The 11,642-nt window shown below is 35.9% G+C and overlaps 2 protein-coding genes and 1 pseudogene across 2 annotated transcripts; 1 reads left to right on the forward strand and 2 right to left on the reverse strand.

The window, feature by feature from the left end:
• Positions 1–680: 680 nt before the first annotated feature.
• LOC120145744 (DNA repair protein XRCC4-like) lies at positions 681–3,372 on the forward strand. Its single transcript, XM_039159500.1, has 5 exons — positions 681–882; positions 972–1,114; positions 1,426–1,554; positions 1,716–1,838; positions 3,107–3,372. Exons 1-5 carry the CDS (start codon positions 729–731, stop codon positions 3,338–3,340), a joined length of 783 nt encoding a protein of 260 aa, XP_039015431.1. The 5' UTR covers positions 681–728; the 3' UTR covers positions 3,341–3,372.
• Positions 3,373–4,639: 1,267 nt separating this feature from the next.
• On the reverse strand, positions 4,640–9,292 carry LOC120145754 (annotated as a pseudogene).
• An 869-nt stretch (positions 9,293–10,161) lies between these two features.
• Positions 10,162–11,151, reverse strand: LOC120145655 (serine/threonine-protein kinase BLUS1-like). Its single transcript, XM_039159441.1, has one exon. It carries the CDS (start codon positions 11,149–11,151, stop codon positions 10,162–10,164), a length of 990 nt encoding a protein of 329 aa, XP_039015372.1.
• Positions 11,152–11,642: the final 491 nt, after the last annotated feature.

Raw genomic sequence — 11,642 nt, forward strand, 5'->3', positions numbered from 1 at the left:
CCTAGCTACTCGTTTATCGTCTACCTCCTCTGACACCACCATCGACCTCTTTCACTACCTCTGAGACACTCTCCTCCGATCTAAAGGAAAATTCTTGGCCTCCATAAAAATGAAGGCCTCCTTCCACAATTAAAGAGGGATTTTTTAGATCACCTAGAAAAAATCAAGAGAGCAACCAACAAATAAAAAAAATTCGAAACAAAAATCAAAGAAGAGAACAAGTGAAAGAAATAGAGAAAAACTCAAAGGGATTCTTGTAAACAGAAAAACAAGTAAACCCTAGGGGACTAAAAGATTTTCTTTAGAAAGAAACTCTCTAATATTTGTAATTGTTGTGGATGACAAAATTTTTTAAGGGGTAATACAAAGCCCCTTTCTTTAGATCTATTTCATTTGATCATTTATTTTTTTTTTTTGTTGCAAAAATCGAGTTTAGATCTAAATTTAAGAAGAGAAAAAAAAGGTAAAAAAATTATTTTCATAACATTCTAAATCTGTATGGGCCCAAAATATCACATTAGGATCCTAATGTCGACTTAAAAGTTATTTTTTATTGAAAATTTTCTTGTTGCAAAAATTTCCAATAAAAAATAAATAGGTAAATAAAAGATTGCATAGCAAGTTTCCTTTTGCTTTTTCAAAAGCACCAGAAAAAGAGAGCGGGAAGACGCCATAAAGCCCATCTGGAAACAAACAGAAATGAACTAAACTCTTTAACCACCAAAGCAATGGAAAGCAGCTCAACGGCAACGGAAACGGCGAGACACAGTTGTCTCAAGCTTGAAATCCCGAGCACCAATCCGCTCTTCGTAAAAGGCACGTGGTTTGATACACACTTCGATCTCTCCGTCATCGACGGCCTCCGCGCTTGGGTCTGCAACGGTACTTCTCCGCCTCTTTGACAAAGTTTCCCCCGATTTTGATACGAATATCTTCTATTTTTAGTTAAATGATTTTTGAATTTGTGGCAGCGACGGAGGAGGAAGTGCAGGAAAGAGCGGCTCAGTGGGACCAGCCGGTCGCTGAGTATATTGAATTAGCCGAACGGTATTTAGGGTTTCAACAGCCCTGTTCAGTCTACCGGTTCGTTGACGCCGGCGATGATCACAAAAGAGTTAGCGTTTCCTTTTCTATGAATTTGAAATTAGAAGAATTTGATTTGAATTTGTTTTTCCTTAGGAGTATACAATAATGTTACCAGGAGGTACAAGGAAAGAAAATTAGAAGGAAAATCACTGCTTATATATGAAACGTAATTCAATAGCTGTGAAACGCCAGCATTCCTTAATTGAGATAGTGTGTACCAATTCTAAAATTGTTGGGGGTAATATTCACTTCTGGTAACAGAGGTATAAAATGCAATAGTAACTGATAAATTTCAAACTCGTATGATGTGTTAATTTTATTCTCATCTTGTTGTTGCAGCTTTCATGGACTTTCGAGAAGGAAGGAACTAAGCTTGAATGGCGATGGAAATTCCAGCTGGCGCCTGATAGCCAAAAGATTACTGCAGGAATTCTGGATTTTCTTATGGATGCAAACATTAGTCTAAGTGTAGTATTTTTCCCTTTTTTCCATGTCTTATTTTCTTATCGCTTTTGCTTCCATTAGTTCAATCATAAGCTCTTCAGCTTTTTGTTGTTTGTTAATTAATTATTTAGTTTTATGTCTTAATGATACTGTTGGGAGATAATTAATTATTGAGAATTTTACAGGAAGAAGTGGTTAGGAAAACTCAATCTTTCGAGAAGCTAAAAGTGGAAGCTGAGAAATGTTTAGAACAAAGTCAGAGATTTACTAATGAGAAGATGGAATTTGAATCAGAAATCTATGCAAAGGTATGCTACTAAAATATTTAGCATGTTCATGTCAGCCCATCCACATAATCAAATGCAAAATCTTTGTGTTTTTAATTGTTTTAACAGAGTAAAATGATTAAGAGCAACCATTTCAATTAGTCCTCTGCATCCCTCTCCATGTTTAAGCCATTCTGTTATTTTGAAGGCAAGCTAATGAAATAAGGGAATTTTTAAAGTGAATACAAAGATGGATGAGTATTTGTTAGGACGGAGCCTTCATCTTCTTGTTTTCTATTCAGTTTTTTTTTCTTATGTTCTCTTTTTGGGAATGGTAATTTCTCGATGGAGCAATATAGTTGATAAATAACATTTGTTTGGTTCAGTTGTTACATTGTATATATTTTCTTGTATTGGACTCTTCCTTTTCATATTTCAGCTCTTTTTTTCTTGATCTCTTTGATGAATTCTAGAGTATATATCAAGCTGAACTGAATCTTGATTTGATTCTAATTTTTTTTCTTTGCTTATTGGATCTTATCTGACTTTGCTATTATGGGAAACCATACTAGCAAGAAGATATCTGAAAAACCATCACCTATAAATCTTAGCCAATTTTAGATCAGGGAGAGCTGCGTTTGTTTTTAGTAAAAACAGTGTATTATGTTTGTTACAAGTTAAAACTGTGTTTTGTGTGTAAAACTTCAAAGAAAAATCTTAACCATTGATAATTACTGCAAAGCTAGTGTTAAAATAAAGGTACTTTCAAATTTTGAAGAATGAACTGACCTCTCTGGTCATTTTAGTGAATTTGAGAGGAATGGGATCCTTATTTTAGAATGATGAGTTCGACTTGTGAACATCCACACTGCTCCAACAGTTTAGGGAGCCAAGCAACATGGCCAGACATATCTGATATATATGTTCTATTAGTCTTCCTTGGGCTGCCAGTTTTCTGTTGGTGTTATCATGTTGTCAATTTCCCTCAGGTTTCAAACATTTATGAGTACTTCCAGTTGATATGTCCGTTTGATGCTATTATCCGGTTAAGTGGTGAAGAAGAAATCTCTGAGTTTTTGCTTTAGAAGAGTAAGGATGAATATGTTACTGTATCAGAACATCCCATGTTATCTGCTAGAAAGTAGGCCGTTTGTCGGAAGTCTTCCCTAATTGACTCTTTTCTTTGGACTCTTTTAGTATCAAAATTGTATTCCTTACCACATCTACTTTGAACACATACAAGATTATTGTCAGTTTTTCATTTCATTCTTCCGACATTATGACTGAATTGGTTTTTCTCCTGTCTCCAGTTCCTTGGGGTGTTGAATTCAAAGAAGGCAAAACTCAGGGAGCATCGAGATCAGCTCTCGAAACAAGGAAAAGCTTCGGTGGATGAGGAAGAATCTACTGATAAAACAGAGAGCTATGATAGTGGAAGCGATGGTAAAGAAAGTGAAGAAGAAGCTGCAAAGAACATCACAAGCACATCAAAGGATATTCCGGCAGGCAGGGGTCGGGGTCAAAAGAGAGCTAAACGCAAGTAGTATCTAGTTGAATATATGTATATATATATATATATATATATATCATGTTCTAGCCCAATGGTGTGGCCCCTCCCTTTTTGTGTGTTTTGTTTGTTGGCCTCGAATTGGAATATCCGTAAACTCTTTAACATCTGTACCAAGATATGGACAGAATTAATGTTGTAAAATTAGTCTTTCTAGTCTGAGTAATTTTGATACTTGATGGGTCTGAAAATTTCCTTCCAAATGTTAATTTTCGTTTGTTTGATTTTTTAAAATTGTTTATTGATTTGGTATTTTGTTGTCTCCTTGTCGGGTACATGGACTAATTAGTCATTATATGCTTCGTTTCAGAAATGAATAATTGAAAATTTAATTTAGTATACAAAATTAATTTAAAGAAGAAAAAGAATGCAACCAAGAGATCTAAATTATGAGCAACTTGGAAAGAAAGGAGCTTTTTCTCCTGATAAAAAAAGAAGGATTATATTTATTGTTGACTTGGAAACTAAATTGGGTAAGAAATAGTAGGGCTCTTAAGTTTTTCAGATTTGAATTAGTTTCTATAATATTTGAATAAATTACACAATTATTGATGTGTTTCTATTTTAATCGCAAAACTAAGACAATTTTAATTCAGTTACCAATGTCGTAAAAACATTCGTCCTTCAATGGTCAACAAAATTAGTGCTTCTGAAAATAGACCTGAAAACTTTCATCTTCAGCTCCATCTTCTTGTCCACAGTTTTTCCAAGGAACCACGGTGCATGGTTGTCACTTGAATGCCAACCGCTACTTATAAACAACAATAACCCAAGCTTCAATGCCTGCAATAATCGTTTTGGTTTAGCATTATTTATTAATTTTCCTTTTAACTTTTGGGTAAAGTACAAAAGCGACCACTAAACTATATTGATATGATCCCTTTAGTCACTAAAGTTTCAAAAGTTATAAAACAGTCATTAAATTTTATCAGAATAATCATTAAACTTAACAAACTACAATAAACTGGTCCTTGAACTTAACAAATTTTTTCACAATTTTATAATATGAAACGATCATTTTATTCCTCTAAACATTTGGTATGGATGATGTAGTACGGCACTTTCAAGGATTTCAAACAATCCAAGAAATACCCAGAGCCTCGTAGCGTCATAGTAATTGAAGACATAATCAGAAGAAAAGAGAGTGACCTTATTTCATGTACGTAGAAAGCGGGGTTTTGGGCTCAGGAATAAATTCTCCATGAAAAATCTTAATCTAAGAATAAATATTCTGAATTTCTAAAATAAAATTTTAAAGGATTTTTTTTTGCATATGTAATTACACATGGTCGAATTTTCAATTTAGTCGAGTTGTTTTGTCCAGTCAAAAGGTTCCCAGTTGCGAGCAAAATTGGCGACAGCCTGCTTCTGATCCTCCACAGATTGGTGCCTCCGACGCCGGTAAATGTCCTCCTCTGCCAATTGTAGCATACCTCTTATAACATTGAGGCCAAGGCTACTCTTGAACTGGCTTTCATCATCAATAACATGAACAAACCCTTTGTTTAGACCAAATTCAACATGGAAGTATGGGAAATTTTTTGGGATTGAACCGCACAATCCCTTCTCACTCGTGAATATCAGCTTCTTTGTATTGTGCTGGCTCCACTCATCTTCGGCTTCATCAATTGCCTGAGAAAGTTGTCTTCGAATCACACAGAAAACGAATGCATTTGAACTATATATTATAACATGAAAATGAACAACTTATTGCTACTCAGCTAACTAAATCTTTAACCAAATTCATATGTCACAAACAACAGAAGGCGCTATCTCCACCACCGGTGTTACAAATTATAATGTGAACTATTTTGGACACAAATGTCAATAGATATAATGAATAGGAGAACCTTACCTTTTTAAAATACACTGGAGCCTGCTTTGCAATTTCCCGTGGCACAGGAATGCATTCGATCATACAATGTCGACGCTGTTGTGCCAATCCCATCACAGTTTCCAAGAAAACCATCTCCTTATCTTGCTTGGCAAACATCATAATTAAGCATTTCTTGAAGTTGCGAATTTCATCCCACACATTATTTTCGATTGTTCTCGTGGCCGACTCATGCTGTCAAGGGAAAAAGAGTTTGCATTCTGAATAAGGATACACCAAACAGTATAGCCCACATAAAATCAATGCATCATGATGCTTCACATATCAAAATCAATACTATTTAGGTTAGGTGGCATGAAATGCAAATGGAAAGACCCTATTAATAATACTAAAATCCTTTAAAGCCATGAACTGCAGTTAAAAAGATCACATTTTATAACAAGTCTGATGTAGTTAACGTTTAAGCACTATAGCAAAGAGATCGATGAAGACACCATAGACAGAGTACCTGCATTGGTAAGATGCAGCAGTGACCTGGCACAACAGGCTGCCACTGAGGCAGCATCAAGTATGTGAAATTCGCTATAGCAACAACAAGATGCTTTGGTCTGTTGGGGTTCTCAAAGCAGAACAGACAGCGCTCTTGCTGAGTCAATATACGCCTAGCCAAATGATTGTTTCCAGAGACCTTCTGATTGCTTGCCCCGCCCTTCTTTCGGGATTTCCTGCTTGGACCATCTTCATAGTCATATTCATCATCTGCCTGACCAGATAAACTAAATTGTTTGTTCTGCATTATTCTTCGGGCTAGATGCCTATCAGAATCATCATCATCCTTCCCTTTCCTAACCGATTCATCATGAACTACAAATCTAGATAAAATAAAAAAATTATTATCCGAAGAGAAGAATTATTTGTAAGATGCAAAGGGAAAAAATGTAAAAGGATATTGAAATGGAAGTTAGAATGCAACGTTACAGAAGGGAATTCGTTTTTTTACTTTATTAAAAAAGTCACTGAAAAGAAAGACTAAACACTTTGCAATTTACTACGTTTGAAATACTGAATGATAGTCTCTTAGAGAGCTATAAGCTCACTACATTAAGCTCATTTGAAACAGAAGTTTCAGAATTGGGAATACCAATGAAATATAAAGATGAAAAATTACCTGCGTATGTTGTCAACATTCTGCTGCTTAGTGGCATGATCTCCAGTGCTCTGCTTAGCCTTCAAGTTCTCAACTTCCAGCTAATAAAAAAAACAAACCACCAAAACAAATTACATTAACCACAGAAAAACTTAAGCCCCATACTTAAAACTTTAAATAGGAGAGAAAAGCAATGTTCCAAGTTATTTAATGCATAAGGTGTATATGGAAACAACTAAAACTTACGACTTTTTAGTTCTGTAAAGTTAAACAGGGTTCTAATACCTAGACAACAGATTGTAGTACACCTCAACAAAAGGCTTTAACTAACTATACTTTCAAGATCCAGAAAACATTTGACCGTTATAATCTCAACATGTGAGGATTTGCCTCAGATTATCTTTCTATTAAATAATGCAATAACAAAACTTTGATATATATCAGTAAGCATTGGATCAATAAACTCCTCAATTAAATCAATGTACTGTACGAATGCAAGAAGTTGTCTTACCAGAAGTTTCTCAGCTTCTTCATGCTTTCCCTTCAACTGAAGCTGCAAAGCCTTAGCTGCCAATTGATTTATGCTCAAAGTTTCCTTTGAAATTGAAGTAGCTTCACTACGTTCGTTAGTCTCTGATGCTATAACTTTGGAAACCACATTTCCATCATCATTTGCATGTGAACCAGATGCAATAGCATCATTCCCCTGCTTATGAAGAAATTCTTGCATGAAATTTCCATCATCGGTAAACTTATTTGCAGTTGATGTAGCAACAGCACTTTTAGCAGGACTATTTTGGTGTTTTCGTTTTCCCCAAGATAATGAATCACGGACTTTTGGGGCCCTCATCTCAGAATGTCGAAGAGATACATCCCGCAGATAGTCTCGAGTAGTGTTCTGGCAATCAAAACCATAGGAAAGATTAGAACATCTAATGTTGCTTGATTACTGGAGTGCAAGCATTACTTTTTGTTCATTTAAACTAACATATTGTGAAACCGAGCTAGGTGTCATTGCAAGTACCCTTTTAGAATTTCTTTCACTCGGATTGTCTGCAACATTTTTCTTCTCATCATCTGGGCCCTGCTTTCTATTTCTTATAGCATGCAGATGGGCTCGAGGTGCAGCAGCTCTACGAGATGCTCCATACTCCGCCAATATATCAAGAGAACCCCAACGTTCTAGCACAACCTGTATAGTTTTGACAGTAAAGGCTAATTGAATCATGCTTTCTACTGTAAAAAGAACAGCACCCTTCCATGATACAATTTTCCCTGAAGATTAGTAAAGACTGCAGAAACATTACCTCCTCAATGCTTCGTCCTTCTCGAGCGGCTTGCTCTTCTGCACGCTTCAAAGCTTTAAGTCTCCAACTAGCACCTCCATCCCCCACAACTGAAGAAGATAAAAGCTTGTCTGCAGCAGCTCTCTTTTCATCGGCTTCCTCTGGATAACCAGTTCCATTATCTTTCAGATATGGATTCAACTCTCTAGGATGCATCGTCTTTATCTGGTAAAAGTATTTGTACTATTGTCACCTAAAAATTCATACACTCATAAAATACAAAGGCAGAAACTAAAGAATGCATAACCCATGCATCTATGAATCATGATATACAATCAAACTTGCTTCGAACACTCCTATGTGGAACATAACTAAAGCAATTTTCAGTAATATACAAGAGAATGAAGCTCATCAAATCCTCATATAAAGAGTAGGAATCTTTTCCCAAACACGAAAGGAACTTAAAAACTGATAAGATATTCTTTTGCTTTAAAGTAAAAAAAATTATATCTCCGGCAGCAAGCATTTGTCAAAAAAAATAAAAGGGGAAAAGAGACATTATAATAATAGCACAAGTGTTGTACCTCCTCAGTAGGAGGCTCCTCAGGTTGTTCAACAGGCTCTGAAGGTTTCTTATCAGGCTTACATGCAGGTTTAAGCATCCATTCTAATCCAATTTCTTTCCTTTCAATCTCATTCTCTCTCAAAGAAGAATATTCTCTACCATCATCTGCAAATCAAAAGCAATAATAATAATAATAATAATAATAATTGATAAATGTCCCAAATGAACTATAATCAATCATTCAAAACAAAAAATTGTCTTCCCCTACCCTTTTTCTTTCCAACTCCTGAATTTCGTCTTTGATTCTCATCTTCAGATGAATATTCCTCAGATGCCGGAGAATATCGTTTCTTCTTCCGTCTTGACCATTTCTTAGATCTACCGCTTAGTTCATCCCCTGAACTATCATTTTTACCTCTCTTATCCTTTCTCCTCTTCATATGCCTCTTTTATCCGAATCAGAACTCCCTTCGCTCTCGCTTTTGCCCGAATACTCGTCAGATGAATACCACTTCTTATTTCTTCTAGACCCTTTTCCTATTCTCTCAAGATCATCGTCAGAAGAATCACTATACACAGAACTTTTATTTTTCCTTTTATGTTTCTCCTTTTTACTACCATACTTTTTCATCTTCCTCCTAGTGCCAAATATAGAGAAACAAAAAATCAACTGAGCAAACTTTAATAATAAAAATAGCTAAAGAAAAAGAAATTGAAGATTATACCTTATCAATCTGATCACGAGGTACAATCCTAACCCCAGAAAGCATTTTCCTACAGAGTTAAGGAAAATTTTAATTGAATGAACTTTTATGACATCATATATTGCTAGAAAATTAGACAAGTGTAATTAAAAGAAAAATCAAACAAACTCACCGTAGCAACGTGGAGGAAGAGGGCGCCGGTGGTTAGGGTTTGGACAGGGAGGTTGCAGCGGTTAATTTGGAGTTTTGTCTTGTGTTTTGAAGGGGGGGTTTATATTCGTAGGATTTGGAGGATTCTAGCCAAGTGAAAGGTAGTTCATATGTTGGAAGAGAATGGCGGTTAAGACGGCGTAGAGTGGTTGTTGTCTTGTTTCTCGCGGTGGATGTCCTACGCTAAGATGGCGCTTCAATTTTATATTTGATGGAGTTTCTGCATTTATATATAGATCGATTTTTCTTACGCCCGAATAATAATAGACCATTAATAGGCAAATTTATTAAAATAATACTATTTTTCATTTATTTAAATATAATACGAAAATTTTAACTGTAAAAAAACTTAATAGAGAAATAAGTTATCAAATTATATTTTTTTTCAAAGTAGAACTTAAACTTTTTTTATTAGTTCATATGCTTAACCTTATTGACGTTACCACTTTAGGTATCTCGTCTGTAGTCGTCGTTAAAAAGCCTTATCAAATGACATGTGTCATGTTCATATAATTTTAAAAATTTTATTTAAAATAAAAAAATAAAATTATATTTTAAAAACCCAAAATTTTTGAAATATTTTTTAAAAAAGCCTTAAAATTTTAAAAACTTTAATTTCAATCCCTACACCCATGTTAGTCGTTGTCATTTGTCGCCATCAAACCTCCACCCGACGACCAATAACCTCATGAAAATCCACAGAAATAGGAGCGACGCAACCCTAGACAAACTCGATGCTACAAATCGCGATCTTGATGACAAAAATGACGTCGTCTAACTAGAAAGATGACAAGAACGACATATATAATTAATATTTTAATTTATTTGATTATATTTGGAATACTAAAATTGAACCATTGGAACTAAGGCCTAAATGAGATTAATGGACAAAATAATCCCTTAACCTCCTCCTTCGATTTCAAAACTTGGAAAATTGAAAGGACATTAGTTGGTCATATCAACCCACAAAGAATTATGCATACAAATCAGATCAGTTCTGAACAAAACAAACAACAGATTCTAATAAGCAAGAAAACAACACCCTTATAGTCTCAATTGTTTTCATCATGCCCCTCAGTGCCTTCCAATCCGGCCTGTGACGACTCACCGGAGCCAAGCTCGGACTTGTCGTCATCGTCGAAGTTCTCTGCACTATCCATCAACAACGACATCATAAGCCTAAGGAGCTTATGATCATCAGATGTTGAACAATCTTGACCGTCGGCTTGAACAATCTTGCTTGCCCTAAACCTTTCTTCAACACTAGGCAATCCATGCAACAAATGCTCCACAAGAAACTCAGAAGTATCTTTGCAACCCTCAAAGAATGGATGTTTCAAAAGCTCATCCGCCGAGGGTCGCTTTGAAGGATCTTTATCGAGACAGGAAGTAACCATATCCTCAAAAGCCTCTGAAAACGTCTTGGTCGAGACAAGAGCAGTTATACCGAAACACCATATATCGGTTTCAAAACTGGAAACTTCATGTGATTTGATCATCTCCGGCGCCTCCCAGTTCAGAAATGGAGCTTTCGGCATGTAAACCGTGGCCGAAGCTCCGAAGTCGGCAAGCTTAACGCATCCGTTAGAGTCCAACAAGATATTACCAGCCTTCACATCTCCGTGTATATGCCCTCCTTTGTGAAGATACGACAACGCATTGAGGGTTTCCTTGAGAATAATGGCCATGTATTGCTCTGGTATGCCATCAGGGAAAGAAGATGAGAGGATGGAATGTAAAGAACCGGTGGACATGTAGGGCATAACCACCCAGAGATGGTGGTCGACGGTGAAGGAACAATGAGCACGGAGCATGTTGGGGTGCGAAACAAGCGACATTGTGCGTCCAAGATTGTCGAAATCGTTGGTGCACTTGTCACGATCAATGGCTTTAATGGCAACAATAGTTGAATCCATGGGAACACAAACGGCTTTGTAAACTACAGCACTGACACCAACAGCGATTTCATCGGTGATCTTGTAAGAGCTTGAATCTATTGGGAACTGATCCATGGGATTATCTTCTTGTTCATACGTCGCCATGAATACCTTCTCAGTTTATTTGAGAAATTGTTTGAGATTGGGTTTTCTTGAAGTCTAAAGATGAGTGAAGAGAGATAAAAACGGTTTTAGGCAGTTCCTTCGAGGTTTCTGGAAGGAAAGAAGCTACTTCTGATCTATATATAAGATTATGTGCAATATACTCTTTTGGATGTAACTACTTTGCTTTTAAAGAAATTGTATCATTAAACATTATAAATCTTTGGCTTGAGCACTCCTAAAATAAATTTTGTTTTTGAAATAGTGACGTTTCTTTAATTTATATAATATTAAAATTGAATAAAGTAAAAACAAAAAAAAAATCCGCCCCCCTCACCACAACCAACACAACTTGTAAAATCTGCCACATGCCGCCGAATTCGCTCCTCATTTGTTAAGATCCGTCACTGGCAGATTAGTCATAATAACAAATGCACCTGAGGCAACCTTCGATACTTGGAGATTAAACTCTACATATGCGTTGTTGGTTCAGT

The sequence above is a fragment of the Hibiscus syriacus genome, unplaced genomic scaffold, assembly GCF_006381635.1.
Source record: "Hibiscus syriacus cultivar Baekdansim isolate YM2019G1 unplaced genomic scaffold, ASM638163v2 tig00002478_pilon, whole genome shotgun sequence".
Classification (NCBI taxonomy): Eukaryota; Viridiplantae; Streptophyta; class Magnoliopsida; order Malvales; family Malvaceae; genus Hibiscus; species Hibiscus syriacus.

Excerpts from the sequence above, each read along its gene's own strand:
- LOC120145744 (XM_039159500.1), top strand. The coding sequence starts at position 729 with ATGGAAAGCAGCTCAACGGCAACGGAAACGGCGAGACACAGTTGTCTC. Across the intron at positions 883-971 it reads CCGCGCTTGGGTCTGCAACG|CGACGGAGGAGGAAGTGCAG; the intron begins GTACTTCTCCGC and ends AATTTGTGGCAG. Across the intron at positions 1,839-3,106 it reads AATCAGAAATCTATGCAAAG|TTCCTTGGGGTGTTGAATTC; the intron begins GTATGCTACTAA and ends TCCTGTCTCCAG.
- LOC120145655 (XM_039159441.1), bottom strand. The coding sequence starts at position 11,151 with ATGGCGACGTATGAACAAGAAGATAATCCCATGGATCAGTTCCCAATA.